This window comes from Mobula birostris, chromosome 28, assembly GCF_030028105.1.
Source record: "Mobula birostris isolate sMobBir1 chromosome 28, sMobBir1.hap1, whole genome shotgun sequence".
Taxonomy (NCBI): Eukaryota; Metazoa; Chordata; class Chondrichthyes; order Myliobatiformes; family Myliobatidae; genus Mobula; species Mobula birostris.
The window spans coordinates 1,698,009-1,725,801 of record NC_092397.1 but is presented as its reverse complement, the minus strand read 5'-3'; the positions used below and the strand labels follow the sequence as shown (position 1 = coordinate 1,725,801).

At 47.7% G+C, this 27,793-nt stretch overlaps 1 protein-coding gene across 1 annotated transcript in view; it reads left to right on the top strand.

The window, feature by feature from the left end:
- LOC140188906 (neurexin-2-like) overlaps positions 1 to 27,793 on the top strand; it is a 698,418-nt gene that overhangs the window by 132,520 nt on the left and 538,105 nt on the right. Inside the window, exon 3 of the mRNA XM_072245561.1 lies at positions 15,605 to 15,634. Coding sequence (XP_072101662.1) covers positions 15,605 to 15,634 — 30 coding nt within the window. The remainder of the gene's footprint in view (positions 1 to 15,604; positions 15,635 to 27,793) is intronic.

The window sequence follows — 27,793 nt, the reverse complement described above, 5'->3', positions numbered from 1 at the left end:
CATTCTCGTGCACCTCCTCTGCACTCTCTCCAATGCCAGCATGTCTTTTCTAATATGAGGGGTCACAATACCCCAAGTGCAATGTGACCTGTGACTGGTAAAGCGTCAGCGTTACATCCTTGCAAACATTGCATTTATCTTCGCTACTAATGACCCAACCTTCAGATTATCCTTTAGAGAATCCTGCACCAGGGACTCCAAGTCCCCTTGCGCCTCTGTTTTTAGTTTCCTCTCCGGACATGGATGGAGTGAGGACGATGTTTCCGTTAGTAGAGGAGTCCGGGACCAGAGGACACAGCCTCAGAAGAGAAGGACGTCCCTTTAGAACAGAGATGAGGAGGACTTTCTTTAGCCAGAGGGTGGTGAATCTGTGGAATTCATTGCCACAGGCGGCTGTGGAGGCCAAGTCATTGTGTATATTGAAAGCGGAACTTGCTAGAGTCATGAAGGCAGACTTTGGAAAGATCTTGATTGGTCGGGGTTGAAAGTTCACGGGGAGGAGATGGGAGGATGGAGTTGAAGAAAACATAGCCATTATCGAATGGCAGAACAAACTCGATGGGCTGAATGGCCTAATTCTGCACCTATAAGGTTCTGCTCACTGTGGTGTGTTCTCCTGCATGAAGGATTCCAATAATAATTTACGTCTCTCCGCCACAGTCCTTCACCCTGCTGACCGAGCTGAGTCCCATTTCTCCGCCGCGCTCACGCTCCGCCCAGCCTGCGCCGATGTTCACTGAGTGAAATCCACTTCACTGGAGAGTTCAGCCGTAATCTCGGATCATTACTCGTAATTAAAACTAAATGGAGACGGGCAGTCGCATTCAGGCATGAGCCTCGCTCGACAGCTGAAATGTTTGAAGTACGGAAGTGATCCCCGTTATCCGCCGATGCTGTCAAATTGACAACAGGGCTGCAGGCAAAGGTTTCCCTCCCTCCCTCTCCCCCCCCCCCAATATCTCTCTATCTCTCCATCTCGCTCTATCCATCTTTTTCTCTATCCCCCTCGCTCAATATCTCTCTCCCTCTATCTCTCCATCTCTCTCTCTATCTAATTATCTCTTCATGTTTTCTCTATCCCCTCCCTTCTCAATATCTCTTTACCTCTATCTCTCCATCTCTCTCTATCACTACCTCTGTCTCTGTCTCTCTTTCTCTATCTTTCTCTCTATCCCCCCTCTTTCAGTATCTCTCTACTATCTCTCCATCTCTCTCTCTCTTTCTCTATCTATCTATCCCTTCATCCCTCTCTAGAATCTGAATCAGGTTTAATATCACCGGCATATGTTGTGAAATTTGTTGTCTTTGCAGCAGCAGTACATTGAAATACAGAATAACAGAACATAAGAAGATAAGAGATAGGAGCAGGAGTCGGCCATCTGGCCCATCGAGCCTGCCCTGCTATTCAATAAGATCATGGCTGATCTGGCCATGGACTCATCTCCATCTACCTGCCTTTTCCCCACAGCCTGTAATTCCCCAACTGTGCAAAAACCTATCCAACCTTGTCTGAAATCTATTTACTGAGGTAGATCTATCCACTGCTTCATTGGGCAGAGAATTCCACAGATTCACCACTCTCTCGGAAAAGCAGTTCCTCCTCATCTCCATCCTAAATTTACTCCCCCGAATCTTGAGGCTACGTCCCCTCGTTCTAGTCTCACCTACCAGTGGAAACAACTTTCCTGCCTCTATCTTATCGACCCCTTTCATAATTTCATAATTTTACTTTCATAAAAATGTAGTGAGGTAGTGCTCATGGTTTCAATGTCCTTTCAGAAATTGGATGGCAGAGGGGAAGAAGCTGTTCCTGAATCGTTGATTCCAAACCTCCTCCCTGATGGTAGCAATGAGAAGAGAGCATGTCCTGGGTGGTGGAGGTCCTTAATGATGGACGCTGCCTTTCTGAGGCATCGCTCCTTGAAGATGTCCTGAATATTACAGAGATCAGTGCCCATGATGGAGCTGACTAAGTCTACATCTCTCTGCAGCTTATTTCGATCCTGTGCAGTAGCCCCGCACTCCTCCTGTTCCCCCATACCACACGGTGATGCAGCCAGTCAGAATGCTCTCCATGGTACACCTGTAGAAATTTGCAAGAGATATCCCAAATCTCCTCAAACTCCTCTTGAAATATAGCCTCTGTTTATTTCATTTTCACTCTCTTTGTCTCTCAGTGTCTTTATCCTCTGTCTCTCTCTCCATCCATCTACCCCAGTTCGTCTCTCTCTCTCTGTTCAATTCACGTCTATTTGTTCACCTGTCTCCTCCTCCTCCTCCATTCCGTCTCTCCCAAGTTCATCTCCTAATCTCTCTCCTCAATTCATGTCTCTCTGTTCATTCCGTCTCCCCCTTTGCATTTCTCTCTCTCTCACACAGACACGGTCTTCACCCCCATCTTCTCCTTCTCCCCGTACCCAGCTCTCACCCCCTCCCTTTCTTTCTGCCCTTCTCTCTCTCGCCGTCTCTCTCCTCCCTCTCTAATTATCTCTTTTCTCTCACCCTCTCCGCTCTCTCTTTCTCTATCTATAGATATCTCTGTCTCTCTCCATCTGTCTATCTGTCTGTCCTCCCTCCCTCCCACCGAAGAGTTGGCCCCGCTAACAACGCTCTCAACCGGTCGGATTATAAACGAGCCACTGAGCCAGTCGTCACTGCCTGACACTGGATGAATATGTATTGTTCCCGGAATATTGTTCCCGCAACAATGACGAGGTCTAAGGTTTCACTCTATCTACATGATGTCTGGGAGACACAGATTCAGGTCTTTAATCTGTTTCTCCTGAACAAAAGCCATGCCGTGAAAAGAGCCCAAGCACTTCACTTCGGAAATGGCCAATGTCATTTCAAGTCCTAAGGTTCTTTGAACTCCCGATTAATTTGATTCGGCAGCTGGAAGGAGTGTCCACTGTGCCTCTCCTGTCTCCTGGCTGGTCATGATAGTCTGCAACCAAGATCATAAGACATAGGAGCAGAATTAGGCCATTCAGCCCATCGAATCTGCTCCACCATTCCATCATGGATGATTTACTATCCCTCTCAACCCCATTCTCCTGCCTTTTCCCCATAACCTTTGATGCCCTGACTAATCAAGAACCTAGCAATCTTCACTTTAATGTGTCCAGTGACGGCCTCCACAGCTGTCTAAATTCCACGGATTTATCACTCTCTGGCTAAAGAAATTCCTCCTCACCACTATTCTAAAAGGACGTCCCTCTATCCTGTGCCTGTGTCCTCTGGTCCTAGACTCCCCCACGATAGGAAACAGCCTCTCCACATCCACTCTATCTATGCCCTCTGGTCCTAGACTCCCCCATTATAGGAAACATCCTCTCTACATCCACTCTATCTATGCCCTCTGGTCCTAGACTCCCCCATTATAGGAAACATCCTCTCCACATCCACTCTATCTGTGACCTCTGGTCCTAGACTCCCCCACGATAGGAAACAGCCTCTCCATATCCACTCTATCTGTGTCCTCTGGTCCTAGACTCCCCCACTATAGGAAACATCCTCTCCACATCCACTCTATCTGTGTCCTCTGGTCCTAGACTAGGCCACTATAGGAAACATCCTCTCCACATCCACTCTATCTGTGTCCTCTGGTCCTAGACTCCCCCACTATAGGAAACATCGTCTCCACATCCACTCTATCTGTGTCCTCTGGTCCTAGACTCCCCCACTATAGGAAACATCCTCTCCACACCCACTCTATCTGTGTCCTCTGGTCTGTCAATATTTGATAGATTTCAATGAGATCCCCCCTCATTCTTCTGAACTCCAGTGAGTACAGGCCCAGAGCCATCAAACACTCCTCATGCGTTAACCCTTTCATTCCTGGGATCATTCTGAACAGCCTCTGGAGCCCTCGTGCTGTGTAACTTGGATGGGAAAGAGGGGGCACACCAGTCCCAGGGTCTGCTCGGGAGGAGATTGACGGTGGAGGGACAGGGAGGTGGAGAGGTCACAAGAGAATTGGAACACAATAGAGCTGGAACACCTTCAGGTCTGATGTTTGAGCCAAAGATGTGGGGTGTGGATGATTTCCCTCCGCAGTGAGACGCTGTGTGACCCAGTGTGGTGCCATAGAACCCCGGGCAAAGCTGAGGTCAGCGGGCAATAGGAGTAGGGGGTTCTTACAGTTCTTGGGGTCTGGGCCTCACCCAGAGGGAGGTTGAGGTCCATCTTCGCCATCCACCTCCCCAGCCCTGCCCCAGGATTTCACTGCAAGACATCCTCAGAACCCAACCACCTTCAGGCACTTTGGCAGTGACCCTCTTTCCATCAGATGGACAACTGGGACAGGGCACTGTTCAGTTCCATTCACCATATCTCAGTAGCTGAAACAAATCTGTGTCCTCGTGCATCTCCTTAAACTCAGTCGCCAGCCCGGGCGACGTCCAGACGTGGGCCGGTAATTCACTTTGAGGTTTGGTTTGTCACCAAAGGCACTCGCAAATTTCTACAGACGGACCATGGAGAGCATTCTGACAGGCTGCATCACCGTCTGGTGTGGGGTGAGGGCAGGCCACTGCACAGGGTTGGAAAAAGCTGCAGAAGCTTGCAAACTCAGACAGCTCAGTATTCAAGTGGTCTTCAAAAGTGGTGCCTCGTGAAGGCAGCATCCGTCATTAAGGACCCCACCACCAGGACGTGCCCTCTTCTCATTGCCACCATCAGGGAGGAGGTACGGCAGATACATCAATCATTACTGACTCCCATCACCCAGGTCATGCCCTCTTCTCATTGCCACCATCAGGGAGGAGGTACGGGAGATACATCAATCATTACTGACCCCCACCACCAGGACGTGCCCTCTTCTCATTGCTACCATCAGGGAGGAGGTACGGGAGCCTGAAGACACACACTCAATGATTCAGGAACAGCTTCTTCCCCTCGGCCGTCCGATTTCTGAATGGACATTGAACCCATGAACACTGCCTCTGCATTTTTTCCCCTGTCTCTTTGCGCTGCTTATTTCATTTATTTTTATATACTGTATACTCCCCGTTCTAGTTCGTAGTTTTTGCGACTATGAACTGCAACGCACTGCTGCCACAAAACGACAAATTTCACAACAGATGCCGCTATCTAACCTGATTCAGATGAATAAGCATCCGTGCCACGGGGGTACCAAGTGACCGACTCCAAGGGGAGGACTCTAATCACCTCCCCTGATACTTCGACCCCCACCATTGTGGCGGGTGGGGGTGGGGAGGGGCTGTCCCCATTCACCAGAAACTCTGCCGACCGGCCACAGAAACCCTGTGGCTACCGGACACGTCAGGGGGTGGGGACCTTGTGGTGAGACTCTCACCTCCTGACATCCCGAGGCCTTCCCAACATCTAACACCCCTCCAGCACCCTCTGCCTTATGACCGAGCCAGTGTTGTTTGCAACTAACCAATGTACCAGAGATCCCATCTGATTTATCTTCATTAGGCCTGTATCGTTCCCTGACTTGTCTAATCAAATGTCTCAGACGTAGTGAGTGTGTCTGATTCAACCTCACCCCCACGGCAATGAGTTGTAGTTATCACCCTCTCTCTCTGTGAAATAAAACCTGCCTTCAGATTCCCTTTAAAACTCTCCACTTGCCTGGGTGAGTGTGGCCCCAACTTCTCTCGAGGAGCTCGACACTGTTCGGGACAGAGCAGTTTGCTCGATCAGCACCCCCTCCACAGCCCGAAACATCCCCTCCCACCACCGGCTCGCAGTGTCTGCTCGATCAGCACCCCATCCACAGCCAGAAACATCCCCTCCCTCCACCAGCTCGCAGTGTCTGCTCAATCAGCACCCCATCCACAGCCGGAAACATCCCCTTCCTCCACCACCGGCTCACAGTGTCTGCAGTCTGCACCATCTACAATACACACTGGGGTTACTCACCCAGGCCACTCAGCCCCTCCCAAACCCCCACCTCTCCCTCCACCAGCTCACAGTGTCTGCAGTCTGCACTGTCTACAATACACACTGGGGTTACTCACCCAGACCACTCAGCCCCTCCCTCCCCCACCTCTCCCACCGAGGAGGACAAGTGTACACCACCACCCACAGGTTCCCACCCCGTCACACACCATCCGACTTGGAAACCTATTGCAGTTCCTTCACTGTCACTGGAACTCCTTCCCCAAGAGCACAGAACATTACAGCACAGTACAGGCCACTCAGCCCAAGATATTGTGCCGAACGTTAATCCTACTCCGAGGTCAATCTGACCCTTCCCTCCCGCGTGGCCCTCCATTTTTCCATCACCCACGTGCCTCTCTTAAGAGTTTCTTAAATGTCCCGAATGTATACGACCATAAGACACGGGACCAGAATCAGGCCATTCAGCCCATCGACTCTGCTCTGCCATCCCATCATGGCTGATTTACTATCCCTCTCAACCCCATTCTGCTGCCTTCTCCCCCAAACCTTTGACACCCTGACAAACCAAGAACCTCTGCTTTAAATATATCCAACGCTGGCCTCCACAGCCAGCTGTGGTAACGAATTCCACAGATTCACCACCGCCTGACGAAAGAAATTCCTCCTCACCTCTGTTCTAAAGAGATGTTGTTCTATCTGCCTCTACCACCTCCCCTGGCAGGGCATTCCACACACCACCACTCCCAGTGTAAGAAATCTTCCTTTGATATCCCCCCTATACTGTCCTCCGACCATCTTAAAATGGGCCCCTCTAACGTGATCTATTTCCGCTCTGGCTGTCCAATCAATCTGACATCCTGTACTCTTGTGTCACGGTGGACGAGTCGCACACGGACGCAGCGATTGCAGTTTCCGTGGCAGGAGCCTCATCGAAGGTTCACGGGGAGGTGAAGGGTCAGACTCTCGTCTCTCCTGTTGGAGATGGTTACCCCCACCTTCACAAGGGCTGGTTGCCCACCTCTCCCACTTCCCGGAGAAGGGAGGCGAGATAATTTGATGTTGGGGAATGAGGAGACGGGAGGGAGATGGAGAGGCTGTTCGTCAAGTCAAGTCAAGTCAAGTCACTTTTTATTGTCATTTCGACCATAACTGCTGGTACGGTACACAGTAAAAATGAGACAACGTTTTTCAGGACCATTATGCTACATGAACAATACAAAAACTACACTGAACTACGTAAAAACAACACAAAAACTACACTAGACTACAGACCTACCCAGGACTGCATAAAGTGCACAAAACAGTGCAGGCATTACAATAAATAATAAACACGACAATAGGCACAGTAGAGGGCAGTAGGTTGGTGTCAGTCCAGGCTCTGGGTATTGAGGAGTCTGATGGCTTGGGGAAAGAAACTGTTACATAGTCTGGTCGTGAGAGCCCGAATGCTTCGGTGCCTTTTGCCAGATGGCAGGAGGGAGAAGAGTTTGTATGAGGGGTGCATGGGGTGCTGTTTGCTTTGCGGATGCAGCGTGTGGTGTGGTGAACACCGGTGATAGGAAACTCTGTCATGCGTACTGGGGAACCGCGTGCAAAGAATACGTGGTACAATAGCAGAGGCAGGAAACGGGACAGCAATAGATTATAACTTGAGAATCTGTCTCCTTCCCAAATACCTCTTGAGGTGCAGTGAATGGCCACTTTATTACGTACACCTGCTCGTTAATTTAAATATCTAATCAGCAACTCAATGCATAAAAGCATGCGGACGTGGTCAAGAGGTTCAGTTGCTATTCAGACCAAACATCAGAATGGGGAAGAAATGTGATCCAAGTGACTTTGACGGTGGAGTGACTGTTGGTGCCACATGGGGTGGTTTGAGTATCTCAAAAAGTGTTGATCTCCTGGGATTTTCACACAGAACAGTCTCTAGAGTTTACAGAGAATAGCACAAAAAACAACCAGTGGGTGAAAACGTTTTGTTAATGAGAGAGGTCAGAGGAGAATGGCCAGACTGGTTCAAACTAACAGGAAGGTGACAGTAACTCAAATAACCACACTTCACAACAGTGTTGTGCAGAAGAGCATCTCTGAACACACAACATGTTGAACCTTGAAGTGGATGGGCTACAGCAGCAAAAACCATGAATATACACAGAGTGGCCACTGAGTGCGTATCCTGTTACCAAATCCCATTACACACAGCCACCTGGTGCTTCATTTCCCCTGGATGTGCCTTCACCTCTCTCTTTGCTTTGAATTCTGTTCTTCTCCCCACTGTTCACAGATCTTAGATTTTTCAATTAAACCATCCTTTGATGCAGGCATTTATCATCTCTTCGACCACGTTGTTGATCTCTGCTTCCCAATTAGATTAACTACAATTGATTTAAAACCTCAATCTGGCTGCGTCGTAAACCCTGTCCGAAACAGCCGCTCTTCTGAATGTGTAATCTTTCCATTCTGCCGTAAGTCTCAGAGGACCAGCTTTTCCTTCGCATCGACTAACTTCATTCACTTCTGACAACTATCACACTGAATTTGTTCAGCCTCGTCTGCCCAATTATCATCGTTGGGAGCATGCCTAGTCAGATTAGGGCCGTTCAGCCAATTGGGCTCACGCTGGATCCCAGTGGAGTCCCCTCATGGACTCTGTCTACACTTCTCACCAGCTTCGTAATGCACCCAGCGTAATGAAAGACGTTCCCCGCCCACCCCAGGCATTCTCTCTTCTCTCTTCTCCCATCGGGCAGAAGATACAAAAGCCTGAAAGCTCGTCCCACCAGGCTCGAAGGCAGCTTCTACCCCGCTGTTATCATACTTACTCATCTCCCAATCTACCTCATTGTGTACCCTGCACGTTATTGCCTGCCTGCACTACACTCTCTGTGTGACTGTAGCACTCTATTCTGTGTTCTGCTTTCCTTTGTACGGCCTCGATGTACGGATGCACGGAATGGTCAGTCTGGGCGTCACCCCGACAAAAGCTTCTCGCCGTATCTCGGTACGGGTGACGATAATGTGACAGGGTGCCATGGCAGTATAGCATTTAGCGTAACACTCTGCAGCACCACCGATCGGGGTTCAGTTCCCCCTCGCTGTCTGTGAGGGCTCTGCACGTTCTCCCCGTGACCGCGTGGGTTTCCTCCGGGTGCTCCTGTTTCCTCCCACAGTCCAAAGGCGTGCAGGTCAGGGTTAGTGAGTTTTGGCACGCTCCATTGGTGACACTTGTGGACTCCTCCCAGCACATCCTCAGACTGCGTTGGTTGTTGATGCATCTCACAGTTTGTTTCAATGTAAATGCGACAAATAAAGCTAATCTTTCTCTCATTATTTTTAATTCCTTTTCCTTTAACGAACCAATTACTTGTATCATTCTTCATCCTTTTCTGTCAGTTTCCCTTCAATGCATCAGACCATGAGAGAGAGGAGCAAAATCAGGCCATTCGGCCCATTGGGTCTGCTCCATCAGGGCTGATTTACTATCTCTCTCAACCCCATTCTCCTGCCTTCACCCTGTGAGCTTTGATGCCCTGACTAATCAAGAACCTATCAATCTCTGCTTTAAACCACTTAGAACACAGAACCTAGAACAGAACAGCTCCTTCAGCTCATGATTTTGTGCCAAACTTTTTAAGCTATAAATTAAATACTTAACTGAACTAAATCCCTTCTGCCTACACATGGTCCATCTTCCATCATTCCCTGCACATGGTCCATATCCCATCATTCCCTGCACATGGTCCATATCCCTCCATTCCCTGCACATGGTCCATCTCCCTCCATTCCCTGCACATGGTCCATCTCCCTCCATTCCCTGCACATGGTCCACCTCCCTCCATTCCCTGCACATGGTCCATATCCCATCATTCCCTGCACATGGTCCATCTCCCTCCATTCCCTGCACACTGTCCACCTCCCTCCATTCCCTGCACATGGTCCATATCCCATCATTCCCTGCACATGGTCCATCTCCCTCCATTCCCTGCACACTGTCCATCTCCCTCCATTCCCTGCACATGGTCCATATCCCTCCATTCCCTGAACATGGTCCATATCCCACCATTCCCTGCACATGGTCTATATCCCATGATTCCCTACACATGGTCCATCTCCCATCATATCCTGCACATGGTCCATATCCCATCATTCCCTGCACATGGTCTATATCCCATCATTCCCTACACATGGTCCATCTCCCATCATATCCTGCACATGGTCCATATCCCATCATTCCCTGCACATGGTCTATATCCCATCATTCCCTACACATGGTCCATCTCCCATCATATCCTGCACATGGTCCATCTCCCATCATTCCCTGCACATGGTCCATCTCCCTCCATTCCCAGCACATGGTCCATCTCCCTCCATTCCCTGCACATGGTCCATATCCCATCATTCCCTGCACATGGTCCATATCCCATCATTCCCTGCGCATGGACCATATCCCATCATTCCCTGCACATGGTCCATCTCCCTCCATTCCCTGCACATGGTCCATCTCCCTCCATTCCCTGCACATGGTCCATATCCCATCATTCCCTGCACATGGTCCACCTCCCATCATTCCCTGCACATGGTCCATATCCCTCCATTCCCTGCACATGGTCTATATCCCATCATTCCCTACACATGGTCCATCTCCCATCATATCCTGCACATGGTCCATATCCCATCATTCCCTGCACATGGTCTATATCCCATCATTCCCTGCACATGGTCCATCTCCCATCATATCCTGCACATGGTCCATCTCCCTCCATTCCCTGCACATTCATATGTCTGTCTAACAGGCTCTTAAACACCTCTATCGTATCTGCCTCCACCACCACCCCTGGCAGCTCATAAAGTAAGTCAAGGTCAGCATAGTTTCTGTGAAGGGAAATCTTGCTTGACAAATCTGTTATAGTTCTTTGAGGAAGTGACAAGCAGGATGGACAAAGGAGAGATGGTGGATGTCATTTAGTTGGATTTTCAGAAGGCATTTGATAAGGTGCCTCACATGAGGCTGCTTAACAAGATAAAATCCTATGGTGTTTCAGGAAAGTTACTGGCATGGATAGAGGAATGGCTGACAGGCAGGAGGCAGTGAGTGGGAATAAAAGGGGCTTTTGCTGATTGGCTGCCAGTGACTAGTTGTGTTCCTCAGGGGTCAGTATTGGGACCACTACTTTTCATGCTGTCTGTGGCAAAGAAGGCAAATGCAATGTGGCATTTATTTCAAGAGGAATAGAATATAAAAGCAGGGAGATAATGCTGAGGCTTTATAAGACACTAGTCCTGGTGCACTTGGAGTATTGTCAACAGTTTTGGGCCCCTTATCTCAGAAAGGTTGTGTTGTCATTGGAGAGAGTCCAGAGGAGGTTCACAAGGATAATTCCGGGAATGAAGGGGTTAACATACGAGGAGCGTTCGGCAGCTTTGGGCCTGTACTCACTGAAATTTAGAAGAATGCAGGGGGGTCTCATTGAAACCTACCAAGTGTTGAAAGGACGAGATAGGGTAGATATGGAGAGGATGTTTCCTATGGTGGGGCTATCTAGAACTAGAGGGCACAGCCTCAAAATTGAGGAGTGACCTTTCAGAACAGAAGTAAGGAGAATTTTTTTTCACCAAAGAGCGGTGAATCTGTGGAATGCTCTGCCATAGACTGCTGGAGGCCAAGTCCGTGGGTATATTTAAAGAGGAAGTTGATAGCTTCCTGATTGGTCAGGACTTCAAGGGATACGGTGAGAGGGCAGGTGTATGGGGTTGAGTGGGATCCGGGATCAGCCACGATGGAATGGCAGAGCGGACTCGATGGGCTGAATGGCCTAATTCTGCTCCTATGTCTTATTCCAGGCACCCACGACTCTTTGTGTAGAAAAAAACTTGCCCCGCACATCTCCTTTAAACATTGCCCTGTGCAATAGTCTTAGGCACACTAGATATTTATGTGCCTAAGGCCCAATTTATACTTCTGCGTCAAATGTACGCTGTAGGTACCCTAAGACTTCTGCGTGGTGCTGCAGGAGGAGTGTTTGATGGCTCTGGGCCTGGAGTTTAGAAGAATGAGGGGGTTGGGATCTCCTTGAAACCTATCGAATATTAAAAGTCCTAGATAGAGTGGATGTGGAGAGTATATTTCCTATCATAGGGGAGTCTTGCACCAGACGGCACAGTCTCAGAATAGAAGAATAGAACACAGATGAAGAGGAATTCATTTAGCCAGAGGGTAGTGAATCTGTGGAATTCATTGCCACAGAAGGCTGTGGAGGACAAGATATTGAGAATATTTAAAGCGGAGGTTGATAAGGTTCTTGATCAGTCAGGGTGTCAAAGGTTATGGGGAGAAGGCAGGAGAATGGGGTTGAGAGGGATAGTAAATCAGTCATGATGGAGCAAACTCAATGGGATGGATGGCCTAATTCTGCTCTGAGACTTATGGTCTTATGATCTAATACTCAAATTAGTATTTAAAGTTAAAATTTCAAAGTAAATTTTTTATCAAAGCACTACAGTATGCCACTACCCTGAGATTCATTTTCTCGCGGGCATTCGCAGTAAATACAACGAAACACAATACCGTCCATGAAAGACCGCAAACAACAAAAACAGACGAGCAACCAGTGCACAAAAGACAACAAACTGCGCCAATACAAGAAAAGAAATGGTAGATAAATAAATAAGTAATAAATATCGAGAGCATGCGATGAAGAGTCCTTGAAAGTGAGCCAGTTGGTTTGGGACATTTCAGTGGCAGGGTGAATGAAGTTGAGTGGAGTTATTCCCTTTGGTTTGAGAGCCTGATGGTTGAGGGGTGGTAACTGTTCCTGAAGACCATAGGAATGAGGAGGCCTAACCAGTATTCTATGTAACTTCCTGACCCTTGAACTCAGAGTCTCGTCTCATAAAGGCAAGTGTACCATACGCATCCTTTACCTCCCTATTGACCTGTGCAGCCTCTTGCAGGGAGAAGGTGGGAAATAATTGTTAACCACATCCAAGTTTTGCATCGTGCGCTTCAAGAGTTAGGGCTGATTAAAAACTTTTCCCGGTTGGTTTCGCTGGACTGCTGTCTTGAAATCCTGGATTACTCAAGCATCCTCATCTCTCTGAAGTGCGAGGGGATGAGTACAAGCGAGAGTGGAGCCTTCATCATGTGCTCAAGTTGTCTTGGCGCCCACTTGTCCGCAAGGATATTTTCAGGATGGAAATTGGCCTGAGCTGCAGTGCCGTGTTCGCGTCTGAAGCAAGTCACTCAAGAACGATTACATTTTGCTGAGGGCTTACATCCAGACCCACGCCTGACACATCACGTGCGCCAGGTTTTGAGAATCTCAGGTTTGTTTCTAATCAGCATCTATATGCCTCCGCTTTAAGAGGGAGGTCAATGGGCTTGGGGAGCTTCTCGTCCTGCCTAACAACACAGGCTCCCGAGGATCGAAATTCAAAGTAAACTTTACTATCACCACATACAACCCTGAGATTCATTTTCTTGCGGGCATACTCAGCAAATCTATAGAATAGTAACTGTAAACAGGATCAATGGAAGATCAACCAGCGTGCAGAAGACAACAAACTGTGGAAATGCAAATATAAATGAATAGCAATAAATACCGGGAACAGAAGCTAATGAGGTAAAGAGTCAATAAAGTGAGATCATTGGTTGTGGGATTGGGGCAAGTGAGTGAAGTCATCCCCTTTTGTTCCAGAGGCTGATGGTTGACGGGTAGATGGTTCACTGTAGAACAAAGAAATGCAACAGCGTCAGTGAAAAACTACACACAGGCAAAGACGGCAAAATAATGAGTGTGCAAAAGAAACCATTGTGCACAAGTAATAACGAATAAATAAGTAAATAACTCTGAGAACATGAGTCGTTCGGTACTCGGAAGTGAGCTCATAGGCTATGGGGACTAGTGCAGAGTTGGGGTGGTTCGGGAGCCTGATGGTTGAGGGGTAATTACCGTTCCTGAACCCGGCAGTGTGGCCCCTGAGGCTCCTGCGCCTCAACCCTGATGGCAACAGTGAGACAAGAGCATGGCCTGGGTGGTGGATGCTGCCTTCTTGCAGCAATGCTCCTTGGAGATGTGCTCAGTGATGGGCAGGTCTTTACCTGTGAAGGGCTGGGCTGTATCCACTATGTTCTGTACCCTAACCCTAACTCCCCCTGTGTTAGATACTCACCCGTAGAGTCACACAGCAGACAAGCAGGGCCTTTGGCCCATCTTGACCGAGCCAGCCGCATTGCCCAGTGGGCTCATCGCGTCCGCCTGCGTTTGGTCCGTAGGCCTCTAAACCTTTTCTTATCCATGGACCTTCTAAACACAGGAGATTCTGCAGGTGCTGGAAATCCAGAGTAACACACACAGAATGCTGGGGGAGCTCAGCAGGTCTTCATTAAAACTTGGCACAAGTGTTCCTTTCCACAGATGCTGCCTGACCTGCTGAGTTCCTCATGGATTTGTCTAGGTGGCTTTTAAATGTTGCTAATGTGCTCACCTCAACCATCTCACTCCAAATTTGCACCACCCCTTGCATGAAGAAGCTGCCTGATGTGCTCTTTAAACCCCTTGCCTCTCATCTGTGCCTCAGCTTCCCTTCCCTGGAGAATAAGACAATGAACTTTCACCCTGTCTTTGTCCATCATGATCTACTAGACCTCTATCAGGTCACCTCTTCATCTCCTACATTCCAGAGACTTCATATAAAGAGCTGGTGAGGTCTCACTTGGAGTATTGTGAGCAGTTTTGGGTCCCTTCTCTTAAAAAGGATGTGCAGACTCTGGAGAGGGTTCAAAGGAGGTTCACAGAAATGATTCCAGGATTGAATGGCTTGTCATATGAAGAGCGCCTGATGGCTCTGGGATTCAGAAGAATGAGGGGAACCTCACTGAAACCTATCGAATGTTGAAGGGCCTCGATAGAGTGGATGTGGAGAGGATGTTGCTTTGGTGGGAGAGTCTAAGACCAGAGGACACAGCCTCAGAATAGAGGGGCCTCCTTTTAGAAAGGAGATGAGGTGGAATTTCTTTAGTCAGAGGGTGGTGTATCTGTGGAATTTATTGCCATGGGCAGCAGTGGAGGCCCAATTACTGGGTGTATTTAAGGTAGAGGGTGATAGATTCTTGATTGGTCAGGGCATGAAGGGATACGGGGAGAAGGATGGAGATTGGGGCTGAGAGGGAAAATGGATCAGCCATGATGAAATAGCAGAGCAGACTCGATGGGCCAAATGGCCTCATTCTGTTCCTATATTTTATGGTCTTAGCTTATAAAGTCCTAGTCTACGCAACCTCTACTTGTAACTCAGGCCCCCAAGTCCTGCCAGTATCTCTCCTGGTTTAATAACATCTTCCCAAGAACAGTGTGACCACCTTAAACCAGGAGACCTCTCTGCGGGTCTACACTGCGACCATCCACGCCCCCTCTCTTCCCTTCCCCCGTGCCGTATGTGTTGTGCCTGGCGAGCTTTCGCGATGAGACGGGAATTAATATTATTTTTGTGTTTTTGTGTCTTCTATTCCATCGACTTCCTTAAAGAAAAAAAAGCATTAGTCAGCAACTAGCGTTTGCACAATGCTTTTTGTGTTCTGACTATTTTATTTTGACCTTTCTCGGCATCCCTCTGGAGGGGAGATGTCTGTCACAAATTGAATCTGTGATTGTGACAAAAATATTGCAGCTCATTTCTTCCCATAAAGTTTCGATCCTTTCTTTATTGTGTTCTTCATTTCTTCCTTTTCAAGGTCCCGCTCACCTGATGTTAACCAGCCAAGGTAATGGGCTTTATATATTTATTTTCTTTGAGCTCGCATCTCCTTTCGTTCTGTCCCATTGTCGTTGAAACCATGTTCATCCCAGGTAGTTTCCTCTGCCACCTCCGGCCTTTGCTCAGAGCTGCGGTGTAATAGTCCGATCATTGCCTCCCTGAGAGATATCACAATCACTTCCCATCCAGTGACCCTTTCTGTCTTGACTGTCTGCTCTCATCTTTGCTTCTGTTTCACCGATCCGCGTTGCATGGATAATTTCTGAGGGGATCTTTTTTTTTTTTTCCGGGAGCACCTCTGTGCGGGCGGAATAGGGCCGTGCTTGGATGTGTGCCTTGTGTGATGTACGTGCGTCCCTCCGTGTACGACAGGAACTTCTCTCTTCTGGTAGAGATAAAGCGTAGCTGTCGGAGTTCAGTTTGCCTGAGGTTGCTTTGGTTCAGACCATAAGACATAGGAGCAGAATTAGGCCATTCAGTCCATCTAGTCCACTCCACCATTCCATCACAGCTGATTTACTATCCCTCTCAACTCCATTCTCCTGCCTTCTCCCTGTAACCTTTGATGCCCTGACGAATCAAGAACCTATCACCCTTTGCTTTAAATACACCCAATGACTTGGGCTCCATGGTATCCGTGGCAATGAATTCCACAGGCTCACCACCCTCCAGCTAAAGAAATTCCTCCTCTTCTCTGTTCTAAATGGACACCCCTCTATTCTGAGACAGTGCCCTCTGACCCTAGACTCCCCCACCATAGGCTTGCAGTGTTGGTCTGCTGGGCAATCCTCCAGAACTTCAGATCTAGATTGGGATATGGGAACTTCCTGACAATGGGAAGTGTCGATTTGCTGGAAAACTCCTCCCAAATTTCCGACCCAAAATTTGGGAATTCCTGACATCGGGAAGTACTGGTTTGCTGAATGATCATCCCAAATTTCAGACCTGGTGTTTGGGAAATTCCTGGCATTGGGAAGTATTGGTTTGCTGAATGATCGCCCCAAGTTTCAGATCCAGAGTAGGCCATTGGGTATGGGGACCAGCCAGCAACGGGAATCGTGGTGGTCACGTCAAGTTGGCTGCATTGTGCTCATCTCTGGTGTTTGTTGAGATGGGAATGGACTGACTAACCATGGGGCTCAGGCTCCTGCAGTGGAAGGCAAGACAAGGCCTTTCAGTCCCTTGAAGCCTGTTTCACCTCAGCGCTGTCTCCCCACATCCCTTCCATCCCTGAGATTTGGAAATTTGACCTCCTCGCTGCTGGGAAGACACCCTTTTCCTACACTATCCCCAGGCCTCTTTGATGTTCAAAGTAAATTTATTATCAAATACTACTTTGAGATAAATTTTCTTGCAGACATTCTGCTTTCCACAGGAATCACTCCCTTGTCCGTTCGTCCCTCCCCGTTAATCTCCCTTCCAGCACTTATCCCTACACCTGCCCATTCACTTCCTCCCTGGCCTGTGTTCAGGGCTCCGCACAGTCCTTCCAGCTGAGGTAACACTTCCCCTGCAAATCTGCTGGGGTTGTCTATTGTGTACGGGGGCTCCCGATGTGGCCTGCTCTTTAATGGTGAGACCCAACGTAAACTGGGGGAATCGCTTCATTGAGCACCTCTGCTCCATCTGCCAAAAGCGGAAGTTTCCGGCGGCCATATATTTTAATTCCAGTTCCCATTTTTTTGTACTACGATGAGGCTACCCTCAGAGTGGAGGAGCAACACCTTATATTCCACCTGGGTAGCCTCCAACCTGACGGCATAAACATCGACTTCTCCTTCTGGTCAGCCTCCTTGACCTTTCCCAGCCACCTGGTTTCACCTATTAGCTTCCAGCCCCACTCCCCCCACCTTTTCATTCTGGCTTCTTCCCCCTTCCTTTCCAGTCCTGGAGAAAACCTCTGCCTGAAACGTCGATTGCCTATTCATTTCCATAGAGGCCGCCTGGCCTGCTGAGTTCCTCCAGCATTTTGTGTGTGCTGATCTGGGTATCTGCAGAAGTACTTGTGTTTATGGTTGAGAGGATGGTTTAAAAATCCAAAGCGCACAAAATGCCGGAGGAACTCAACAGGCCAGGCAGCACCAATAGAAACGAATAGGCATCTGGCGTTTCAGGCTGAGACTCTTCATCAGTGTGTGTGTGTGTGTGTGTGTGTGAGTGTGTGTGTGTGTGTGTGTGTGTGTGTGTGTATGTGTTGCTCTGGATTTCCAACATCTGCAGAATCTCTTGTGTTAAAGAAATATTTTAGAATTTATGAAAAACTATACTTAAACAAAGACTGAGAAACAACCAATTTATTCCCTGATACCCAGAAGTTTGATCACCTGTGTGCTAGATTAACCCAGACCTGGTCTCCACGGACCTCTGGGGAACAGAGACCAAAGAAATGTTCCCCATGATGAGGGAAAAGATGAAATATGAAGGTAAGCTAGACAAAAATGAGACCAACAGTTTTTTTTTCAGATACAGTCTATGAAGAGTAAGAGAGGAGAGAGTAGATATTCGACCTCTGGGAAATGATGCTGGAGAGGTAGTCATGGGGGACAGGGAAAAGACGGGCAAACTGAATAAGTATTTTGCATCAGCCTTCACCGTGGAAGACACCAGCAGTATGGTGGAAATTCAAGAGTGTCAGAGGGTAGAAGAGAGTGCAATTGCTATTAATAGGGAGAAGGTGATTGGGAAGCTGAAAGGTCTAAAGGTAGATAAGTCACCTGGACCAGGTGGACTACACCCCAGGGTTCTGAAAGAGGTGGCTGAAGAGATTGTGGAGGCCTTAGTAATGATCTTTCTAGATTCTGGCATGGTTCTGGGGGGCCCGAGTTAATGGAAAGATTGAATAGGTTAGGACTTTATTGCTTGGAACATAGAAGGCTGAGAGGAGGCAAAATTGTGGCAAGTGTAGATAGGGGAAAATGCAAGCAGGCAGTTTTCCACTGAGGTTCGATGGGACCACAACTAGAGATCATGGGTTAAGGGTGAAAGGTGAAAAGTTCGAGGGGAAACTTCTTCATTCAGAGGGTGGTGAGAGTGTGGAATGAGCTGCCAGCTGAAGTGGGGCATGCGAGCTCGATTTCAAAGTTTAAGAGAAGTTTGGATAGGTACATGGATGGCAGGGGTGTGGAGGGCTATGGTCCCATTGCAGGTCGATGGGAGTAGGCAGTTTAAATGGCTCAGCACAGAATAGATGGGCCAAAGAGCTAGTTTCTGCACTGTACCTTTCTGTGACTCTATGACTGGAAAATTGGAAATGTCATCCCGCTCTTCAAGAAAGGAGAGAGGCAGAAGAAAGGAAATTTTAGGCCAGTTAGTCCAACCTCAGTGCTTGGGAACATGTTGGAGTCAATTGTCAAAGATGAGGTCTCAGGGTATTTGGAGGCACGTGATAAAATAGGTCAAAGTCAGCATGGTTTCCTGAAGGGAAAACCTTGTCTGACAAACCTGCTGGAATTATTTGAGGAGGATAGACAAAGGAGAACCAGTGGATGTTGTGTACTTGGATTTTCAGAAGAGTTTAAAAAGATGCCATATGGGGCTGCTTAACAAGCTAAGAGCTTATGGTATTACAGGAAAGATACTGGCATGGATAAAGCATTAGCTGATTGGCTGCTGGTGACTAGGGTTGGCGTTGAGGCCGCTTCTAGTTATGTTATATGTCAATGATTTGGATGATGGAATTGATGGCTTTGTGGCAAAGTTTATGGATGATGAGAAGAAAGGTGGAGGGCAGGTAGTACTGAGGAAGCAGGTCTGCAGAAGGACTGAGACAGATTAGGAGAGTGGGCAAAGAAGTGGCAGGTAGAATTCCGGCTTGGGAAATGTATGGTCATGCACTTTGGTAAAAGGAGCGAAAATGTAGCCTGTTTTATAAACAATCAGAAAATTCAATAGTATGAGTATTCCCTAAAGGTTAATGTACAGTTGAGTCTGTGGTGAGGAAGGCAAATGCAATCATAGCATTCATTTCAAGAGGACTAGAATATAAGAACAAGGATGTAACGTTGAGGCTTTATAAAGCACTAGTGAGGTCTCACTTGGAGTATTGTGAGCAGTTTTGGAACCCTTATCTAAGAAAGGGTGTGCTGACATTGGACAGGATCCAGAGGGGGTTCACGAAAATGATTCCGGGATTGAAAGGGTTATCGTATGAGGAACGTTTGATGGCTCTGGGCTGATATTCACTAGAATTCAGAAGAATAGAAACATAGAAAACCTACAGCACAATACAGGCCCTTCGGCCCACAAAGCTGTGCCAAACATGTCCTTAACTTAGAAATTAACTAGGGTTACCCATAGCCCTCTATTTTTCTGAGCTCCATGTACTTATCCAGGAGTCTCTTAAAAGACCCTATCGTATCTGCCTCCACCACCGTCGCCGGCAGCCCATTCCACACACTCACCGCTCTCTGTGTAAAAAACTTACCCCTGACATCTCCTCTGTACCTACTTCCAAGCACCTTAAAACAACGCCCTCTCGTGCTAGCCATTTCAGCTCTGGAAAAAGCCTCTGACTATCCAGACGATCAATGCCTCATTTCCTCTTATACACCTCTATCAGGTCACCTCTCATCCTCCGTCGCTCCAAGGAGAAAAGGCCGAGTTCACTCAACCTTTTCCCATAAGGCATGCTCCCCAATGCAGGCAACATCCTTGTAAATCTCCTCTGCACCCTTTCTATGCCTTCCTGTAGTGAGGTGACCAGAACTGAGCACAGTACTCCAAGTGGGGTCTGCCCAGGGTCCTATATCACTGCATCATTACCTCTCGGCTCCTAAACTCAATCCCATGATTGATGAAAGTCAATGCACCGTATGCCTTCTTAACCACAGAGTCAACCTGCACAGCAGCTTTGAGTGTCCTATGGACTCAGACCCCAAGATTCCTCTGATCCTCCACACTGCCAAGAGTCTTACCATTAATACTATATTATGGAATGATGGGTGGCCTCATTGAAACCTGTTGAATATTGAAAGGCCCAGATAGAGTGGATGTGGAGAGGATGTTTCCTATAGTGGGGGAATCTAGGACCAGAGGACACAGATAGAGTGGAAACAGGGAGAATGTTTCCTATGGTGGGGAGTCTAGTACCAGAAGACACAGATAAAGTGGAAACAGGGAGAATGTTTCCTATGGTGGGAGAGTCTAGGACCAGAAGGCACAGTTAGAGTGGATATGGGGAGAATGTTTCCTATAGTGGGAGAGTCTAGGACCAGAGGGCACAGCCTCAGAATAGAGGGACGTCCATTTCGAACGGAGATGAGGAGGAATTTCTTGAGGCAGGGGCTGGTGAATCTGAGGAATTCGTGGCCACAGGTGTCTGTAGTGGCCAGATCATCGAGTATATTTTAGGCAGAGCTGATAGATCTTGATTAGTCAGGGCGATGGGAGTTGGTAGTTTAATTGGCTTGGCCATCTACAGGGAGGATGCAGTTGAGAGGGAAATGAATCGGCCATGATGGACTGGCAGACCTGGTGAAGCAGTGCACTCCCTCTGTGGTGAATCTGTCTGTTCCAAAACTATCCAGAACACTCCGATCCCGGACTCACCATCACATAGTACAGCACAGGAACAGGCTCTTCGGCCCACCTGATCCATACTAACCCAGATCCCCATTTGCCCACGTTTAGTCCATGTCCCCTCTAAACCTCTTGGTTAACGGCATTGGCCCATGACATAGCAGAGGTTGGGAACCCCTGCTCTGAATCTTTCCCCTCCAAGTGTCTTTCAAATGTTAATGTACCTGCCTCAACCAGCTCTCAGGGCGAAGAAGTTGCCCCTCATAATTCTATTAACTCTCACCTTACACCCACTTTTGAGAGAGACCTGAGCCCTCTCGTTCGTGATTTCCCCAGTCCTAGGGAAAACACTGTGCATTCACTCTGTCTGTGTCCCTATCTTTTCTGTTCGTTCTGTTCTTTCGATACTTATTTAATTAACTATTTAATATACACTTACTGTAATTCTGTTTTTTCTAGATTTATTATCTGCCACAAATTTATCAAATTTCAGGATATATGCTGACGATATCAAACCTGATTTTGATGCTGATTCTCTGTAAGGCCAGTTCTCAGTCCCCCACACTTCAAACAATAAAGACCCAACCCAAGCGACCTCTCTCAGTAACTCAGTGCCTGGCACATCCTCATAAACCTGCTCTCCACCCTTCCCTATAGCTGGGCGGCCAAAAGTGAGCGCAATACCCAGAAAGCGGCCACACCAACGTCTTGTTCAACTGCAACATAATGCCCTATAGCTGGACTGCCGACAACGGCGGCCAGCATGCCAAACGCCTTCTTCACCACCCTGTCCATGTGTGACACCACTTTCAGAAACGATGCACACGTTCTCTATGTTCTACAACAGACCCCAGGGCTGTGGAACTCTGACCTCGCTTTGACTTCCCAAACTACAACATCTCGCACTTACCTGAACTGCAAGTGCATTCTCGCCAACATCTTGTACAACTGCAACGTAACATCCTGTCTCCCATACGCCGCGCCCTGACTGATGAAGGCCAGCATGCTAAACGCCTTCTTCACCACCCTGTCGACGTGCCAGAAACTATGTACATGTTCCCCATGTCACCCTGTTCTGCAACAGTCCCCAGGACTCTGCTGTTCACCGTGAAAGTCTGACCCTGACTTGACTTCCCAAAATACAACACCTCACCCTTACCTGAACTGCAGGTGAGTTCGAACCAAGGTCTTATAGAACTGCAACATAACATCACAACTCCTGCACTCAATACCCTGACTAATGATGAAGGCCAGTGTGCCAGTAGCTTCTTCACCACCCTGTCTACCACTCTAAGGGAATCACCTACCTGTATCTCTATGTCCCTCAGTTCTACAACTGACACCACCTTTGGAGAAATCACATACCTGAGTCCCTACGTCCCTCAATTATACAAAATGGCTGACACCACTTTCAGGGAACCATGTACCTGTATCCCTACGTTCCTCAGTTCTACAACACAACTGACACCACCTTTGGGGAAATCACATACTTGTTCTCCAAGATCCCTCAGTTTCCTTTTGCAAGGGCACCCCGCTCATATGACATCTCTCCAGGAGTCAGAGAGCCACACACAACAGCACCTATTGCCCAACACCTCCATGTCGGACATCAAGAACCCATCAACACTGAGCCCTTTACTCAATTGAAAAACCACTCTCAGGTGATGAAGATGCCCCTCAGCTTCCTCTCACCTTCAACCTGTGCCCTCTGATTTCTGATTCCCCAACCCGGGGGAAAAGTACTGTTCATATTCACCCTGTCTGTGTCCCTCATAGTTCTACACACCTCTATAATGTCACCCCTCAGTCTCCTACACCCTATCTGTGTCCCTCATGGTTCTACACACCTCTATAAGGTCACTCCTTCAGTCCCCTACACCCTACCTGTGTCCCTCATGGTTCTATACACCTCTATAAGTTCACCCCTCAGTCCCCTACACCCTATCTGTGTCCCTCATGGTCCTATACACCTCTATAAGTTCACCCCTCAGTCCCTTACACCCTATCTGTGTATCCTATTCACTCCCATTTACCAAGTACACCTTTGCCAGGAAACAACCTGTCCCAATCCACACTTTGCCAGATCATTTCTGATGCCATCAAAATTGGCCTTTCTCCAATTCATAATTTCAACCCATGGACCAGACCTTTCTTTCTCATATTTACTTTGCAATGACCGGCATTGTGGTCACCAGATGCTCAGCATTCCCCTCCGCAAACTTCTGTCACCTGCCATCTCATTTTGGAATGGCAGATCCAGTATCACACGCCCGCTCGCTGGGACTCCGACGTACTGACGAAGGAAACTTTCCTGAACACTCTTGACAAACCCTATCCCATCAGTCTTTTACAGAGTGGGACTCCCAGTCACTGTGTGGAAAGTTAAAATCACCTCCTGTAACAATATTATGTTTCTTGCAAACTTGTTGCTTTACATCCCTTGGACTATTGGGTGGTCTGTAATACAGCACCATTAACATGGTCATATATTTCTCATTTCTCAGTTGACCCATAACTCCTCACTAGCCGAGCTCTCCAGTCTGTCTGACTGAGCACTGCTGTGACATTTTCCCTGATCGTAACGCCACCCTCTCCCGATAATCCCTCCCGCTCTGTCACGTCTAAAACAACAGAACCCCGGAATACTAAGCTGCCAGTCCCGTCCCTCCTGCAACCAGCTCTCACTAATGGCTACAACATCATAATCCAGGTGTTGATCCGTGCCCTGTGCTCACCTGCCTTTCCAATAGTACTTGCATTGAAATATTCGCAGCTCCGGACAAGAGTCACTCCATGCTCAGTTTTCTGATTCTGATTTTGTCTGAGGCCTTTCAATATTCAATTGGTTTCAATGAGGATCGTCTTTCATTCTTATAAACTCCAGCGAGTACAGGCCCAGAGCCATCAAACACTCCAGTGATGTTAACCCTTTCATTCCTGGATCATTCCTCTCAACCTCCTCTAGTCCCTCTCCTAATGTTTTCCTCTGACCTTCCCCCCTCCTGAATGTTTCCCTCTGACCTCCCCCCTCCGCTAATGTTTCCCTCTGACCTCCCCCCCCAATGTTTTCCTCTGACCTTCCCCCCTCCCCGAATGTTTCCCTCTGACCTTGCCCCCTCAAAATTGTTTTCCTCTGTGAACTTTCTTTCTCAGAGTATCACATGAATGTAGGGCACTGAGGCACCCCTCTCTGTCTCTCTGTTTCTCCATTCCCCTCTCTCCCTCCCTCCTCACTAACCCCGATTCGTGTTCCCAGTATCTCTCACCGCTCCTTGGCCCATCGATTACCTCCTGGCCCCCACCTCAGCCTCTCTTTGCAGCGGCCGTTTCCTCTGTCCAATCTCAGTTCTGACACAGAGTCTCAAGCCGAGTCCTGGACAGTTACTTGGCCCCTCCTCAGATGTTACTCGATCCACTGAGTACGCCCAGCAGAGGTTTGTTCCGTTGTCCCCAATTAACCAACACTGCTAGATAGATAGGTAGATACACAGACAGACAGATAGATACACAGACAGGCAGACAGATAGAAAGATGGATGCACAGACACGAGGAAATCTGCAGATGCTGGAATTTCAAGCAACACACATAAAAGTTGCTGGTGAACGCAGCAGGCCAGGCAGCATCTCTAGGAAGAGGTACAGTCAAGGTTTCAGGCGAGACCCTTCGTCAGGACTAACTGAAGGAAGAGTGAGTAAGGGATTTGAAAGTGGGAGGGGGAGGGGGAGATCCGAAATGATAGGAGAAGACAGGAGGGGGAGGGATGGAGCCAAGAGCTGGACAGGTGATTGGCAAAAGGGATATGAGAGGATCATGGGACGGACGGGAGGCCTAGGGAGAAAGAAGTGGGGGGGAAGCCCAGAGGATGGGCAAGGAGTATAGTGAGAGGGACAGAGGGAGAAAAAGGAGAGAGACAAAAAGAATGTGTGAATATAAATAAATAAATAACGGATGGAGTACGAGGGGGAGGTGAGGCATTAGCGGAAGTTAGAGAAGTCGATGTTCATGCCATCAGGTTGGAGGCTACCCAGATGGAATATAAGGTGTTGTTCCTCCAACCTGAGTGTGGCTTCATCTTGACAGTAGAGGAGGCCGTGGATAGACATGTCAGAATGAGAATGGGACGCGGAATTAAAATGTGTGGCCACTGGGAGATCCTGCTTTCTCTGGTGGCCACATACTTTAATTCCACGTCCCATTCCCATTCTGATATGTCTATCCACGGCCTCCTCTACTGTAAAGATGAAGCCACACTCAGGTTGGAGGAATAACACCTTATATTCCGTCCGGGTAGCCTCCAACTCGAGGGCATGAACATTGACTTCTCTAAGTTCCGCTAATGCCCCACCTCCCCCTCGTACCCCATCCGTTATTTATTTTTCTCTTTCTTTTTCTCTCTCTCCTTTTTCTCCCTCTGTCCCTCTCACTATACCCCTTGCCCATCCTCTGGGCTTCCTGCCCCCACTTTTCCTTCTCCCCGGACCTCCTGTCCCATGATCCTCTCATATCCCCTTTGCCAATCACCTGTCCGGCTCTTGGCTCCATCCCTCCCCCTCCTGTCTTCTCCTATCATTTTGGATCACCCCCTCCCCCTCCCACTTTCAAATCTCTTACTAACTCTTCTTTCAGTTAGTCCTGATGAAGGGTCTAGGCCCAAAATGTCGACTGTACCTCTTCCTAGAGATGCTGCCCAGCCTGCTGCGTTCACCAGCAACTTTGATGTGTGTTGCTTGGATACACAGACAGATAAGCTGATAGATAGACACAAAATACTCTGCAGATGCTGGGGTCAAAGCAACACTCACAACACGCTGGAGGAACTCAACAGGTCAGGCAGCATCCATGGAAACGTTGACTGTTTGTTTCCACGGATACTGCCCGACCTGCTGAGTTGCTCCAGTGTGTTGTGCAGATAGAGTGACAGACAGATAGATAGATGGATAGAAAGACAGTGGTCAGATAGATAGATGGACAGATAGATGGATAGAAAGACGGTGGACAGATAAATAGATGGATAGAAAGACAGTGGTCAGATAGATAGATGGACAGACAGATAGATGGATAGGTAGGTAGAAAAATGGTGGACAGATAGACTGACAGATAGATAGATAGATAGATACACAGATAGGTAGGTACACGGATAGATAGATACACAGATAGATAGATAGATAGAAAGACTGTGGACAGATAGATAGATAGACAGACAGATATACAGACAGATAGATATATGAGGGGTGATTGATAAGTTCATGGCCTAAGGTAGAGGGAGTCAATTTTAGAAAACCTAGCACATTTATTTTTCAACACAGTCCCCTCCTACATTTACACACTTAGTCCAGCGGTCGTGGAGCATACGGATCTTGGCCCTCCAGAAAGTGTCTACAGATAGGTGATTGATAAGTTTGTGGCGTAAGGTAGGAGATGAGTTATACAGCTCTCATTACATGCACATGCAGTTCAACTCTGAGTGATTATGCAGAAAGTTTGAAGTTAATAACTCATCCCCTTCTACCTTAGGCCACAAACTTATCAATCACCCCTGATGAGTTATTAACTTCAAACTTTCCGCATAATCACTCAGAGTTGAACTGCATGTGCATGTAACGAGAGCTGTATAACTCACCTCCTTCTACCTTAGGCCACAAACTTATCAATCACCCATCTGTGGACACTTTCTGGAGGTCCAAGATCCGTATGCTCCATGACCGCTGGACTAAGTGTGTAAATGTAGGAGGGGACTATGTTGTAAAATAAATGTGCTAGGTTTTCTAAAATGGAATCCTTCTACCTTAGGCCACAAACTTATCAATCACCCCTGGTACAGACAGTTAGATAGATATAAAGGCTAACAGATAGATAGATAGATAGAGATAGAGAGATAGATAGACAGACAGACAGATAGATAGTTACACAGACAGATAGATAGACAGACAGATAGATAGATACACAGACAGACAGATAGATAGTTACACAGACAGATAGATAGCTGGACAGACAGATAGGTAGATACACAGATAGATAGATAGTTACACAGACAGATAGATAGATACACACGCAGACAGACAGATAGATAGATACACAGACAGATAGACAGACAGACAGATGGACAGACAGACAGATAGATAGATAGACAGACAGATACATAGACAGATAGACAAACAGACAGATAGATAGTTACACAGACAGATAGATAGATAGACAGACAGATAGATACACAGACAGACAGATAGATAGTTACACAGACAGATAGATAGATGGACAAACAGATAGATAGATACACAGATAGATAGATAGATAGTTACACAGACAGATAGATAGATACACATGCAGACAGACAGATAGATAGATACACAGATAGACAGACAGACAGATGGACAGACAGATAGATAGATAGATAGACAGACAGATACATAGACAGATAGATAGACAGATATATAGATACACACACAGACAGACAGAGATAGATACACAGACAGATAGATAGATAGACAGACAGATAGATACACAGACAGACAGATAGATAGATACACAGACAGATAGATAGATAGACAGACAGATAGATACACAGACAGACAGATAGATAGATACACAGACAGATAGATAGATAGATGGATAGACAGATAGATACACAGAGAGACAGATAGATAGACAG